General features: G+C 49.9%; 1 protein-coding gene across 1 annotated transcript; it reads left to right on the top strand.

Moving 5' to 3' along the window:
- The first annotated feature begins 221 nt into the window (after nucleotides 1-221).
- On the top strand, nucleotides 222-947 carry LOC131624947 (uncharacterized). Its single transcript, XM_058895869.1, has one exon. It carries the CDS (start codon nucleotides 222-224, stop codon nucleotides 945-947), a length of 726 nt encoding a protein of 241 aa, XP_058751852.1.
- Nucleotides 948-2867: the final 1920 nt, after the last annotated feature.

Below are 2867 nucleotides of genomic sequence, written 5' to 3'. Positions count from 1 at the left end.
CCGCCAGCGACGATGAAGAAGAGCGCAGAGGCCCTCTTTCCCACTCAATCTTGGAAGCGCCCCTCCCGGCCGGTCTTGAAAAACCCCCGCCACTGGGCACATACGACGAGACCACCGATCCGGACGAACACATAGAGAACATCGACGCCCTCCTCGACTACAGATGAGCGCCCGGTGCCATCAAATGTCGTTTGTTCCCTACCACCCTGCGCAAAGGAGCCATGACTTGGTATAAAAGTTTGCCCGATGAGTCCATCACTTCATGGAAGGTGCTCGGGAAACTTTTTTCCAGACACTTCACGGCCTCCCGAAGACACCCCAAGTCAGGAGCCTCCTTGGAAGCCATAATCCAAGGAAAAGACGAGTCTTTACGGGCTTACATTGAAAGATTCAATAAGGAAGCCATGCAAGTATCCACCACTGCCCATATGAAGAAATTCTTGCTCGAGCGAGGCCTCCGACCACGCTCAGACTTCACCAAAGCCGTCGGGATCAAAACACCGGCCACTCTAGACGAATTCTTCCTCAAAGCCCAGGCGTACATACAATATGAGGAAAAAGAGGCCGCTCACGCGGTACACAATTCCACACAGGAAAAAAGCAGTAAGAATGGTCGCCAAGACGATTCCCGTCGGGGAACGGACAAAAAGAAAGACGACAAGGGTCGGGATCCCAAAGACTACAAAGCTCCAGCCGGGAAGTTCCGAGAATACATCCCGCTCAACGCCTCAAGGGAACGCATCTTAAACGAATGCGCGAGCGCCGAATTCCAAACGGGCAAGGTCCGCTTCCCTAAAACCATGCTTGCGCGACCGAATATGGATAAATCAAAGTTCTGCCGATTCCACAAAGGCCACGGGCACAACACCGAGGACTGCATCTACCTAAAGGATGTCATAGAAATATTAATCAGGGAGGGACACTTGAAGCAGTACGCAAAAAAGTAGGAGGCCGCCAAAGAAGCCAAACCAATCACCAAGGAAAAACCAGCGGAGGATACGCCCTCCATGCAAGTGGCCATGAGCATCACTCGGCCGAAAGACTTTTACCTCCCTGACTGGGCCAAATCAGCGACCGCCACCTCTTTTCACAACGGATGGGAGATGTTCCCCTCCGCCATGGTCATATCGGGCGGGGAATTCAGCAAGCTCACTGTGGGGTCCGTGAAACGAAAATTCTACGAGCTACTCTCAGCCAGTTCGAGCAAAGTCGCTGCTCTCGACCAGAGTAGCCCATCCTCTATATCCTTCTACAAAGAAGAATTGCCCGGTGGAGCACCCAATGCCACCATCCCCCTCCTCATCCGGGCTCGAATGGCCAACTTTGACGTCCGACGCATATTGGTCGATCAAGGAAGTTCAGTTGACATCATGTACTCCCAACTGTTCAAAATGCTACAGCTTAACGACAGCCACCTCACCCCCTACGTAGGATCGTACCTACAAGGTTTCAACGGCACGGTAACTAAATCGTGGGGCTTCGTCGAGCTCATAGTTTCAATCGGATCGGCGGAAACCGCGAGGGCCGTTAAGGTCTAATTCCTGGTCGTCGACTGCCCATCAATATACCAATGCATCCTCGGACGCCCGACCCTGGCCGAGTTGATCGCGGTCCCTTCAACCGTGCATCTCAAACTCAAATACTACACGACCAAAGGACAAGTCGCAACACTCAACGGCGACATTGAAGCGGCCAGGAGATGCTTCGAAGCCTCCGTCAAAGGCTTGAGTACGATAAAGACACTCGCTCAAGACAAAACAGCGACCAGCGCTATCTCCGAGACCAATCGATCAATGCCGCGCATCGACATAGTCGACCTCGAGAGCCGTTTCCTGGGAAAACCTTAGCAGAGCTCAAACGCAGGTACGTTAGAAGGGATCCTCCGGCCAATTCCAGACGGAGACTTCGAACTCGTGGCCCTCGGAGAAGATCCGACCAGGGGAGTCAAGATCGGGGCAGACCTGTCGGACCTGGCCAAAAGACAACTCAAAGCTTGCCTCCGCAAAAACGCCGACCTATTTTACTTTTCCAAAGGATAGCATCACACCATTTGCAGCCTTCAGTGTTTGTAAATTGATATAAAACACCTACGACCCTTTTGCCCCCTTGGTGGGGAGTTATCATATGTATCCTTGCATCTTTGTTCAGGATATTGCCCCAATTGGATTGATCCTTGCCCCCAAGTTATCGTAGAGCGTCCTTGTAAGTTTGCTATGTTCGTAGATGAACCCCTTTATGACTAGATACCCCTTGAGTGTATCTATGAGGGAACTCTTTGGTTGAGCTAATCCTTGCTTGACGATAACCTTTGTTGTATTTATAATCCTGTTACGACAAGGTATGGACATGCGTCTGGTATGGTGAAAGACATCTTTTTTCTTTAGTAAGACCAAGATCATTCTCGATATTTTATCCTCCTTTCTCCATAGCTTATGATCCTTTGATTTTTCTCCATGAGTCTCGGGAAATCGGCTAGCACTGAAAGTATGGATGCGGGCGAAGATAGAAATGCAAATGTAGATGTATGAATGAATGAAAATGCGAACGCATGCGTATGCACAGGACTCCTTTTCTTCTTTTCTTTTTTTTGCGTATACGGTGACTCGTTATATGTAATGCGGACGTGCGACATATGTAATCCTAAGGATAGCCAATGCGGATTTAGAGACGACATTAGACCCTAGCGAAATCCTTGCAAGCTAGACGTTATGACACGTCAATAGAAATCCCTTAGATTAGGGAGTACGCAGAAGGTAGCAACTGGTGACCGTTCAAGACAGTCATCAAATCTCATGGCCATCGAGAGGTCGTTCGACGTGTACCAATGGAGTTGTCCCTCGTAGGAAGGTTCTCTATGCGGAACACAA

This window comes from Vicia villosa, unplaced genomic scaffold (genome assembly GCF_029867415.1).
Source record: "Vicia villosa cultivar HV-30 ecotype Madison, WI unplaced genomic scaffold, Vvil1.0 ctg.000175F_1_1, whole genome shotgun sequence".
NCBI classification, from domain to species: Eukaryota; Viridiplantae; Streptophyta; class Magnoliopsida; order Fabales; family Fabaceae; genus Vicia; species Vicia villosa.
This window is presented reverse-complemented; position numbering and strand designations above follow the sequence as displayed.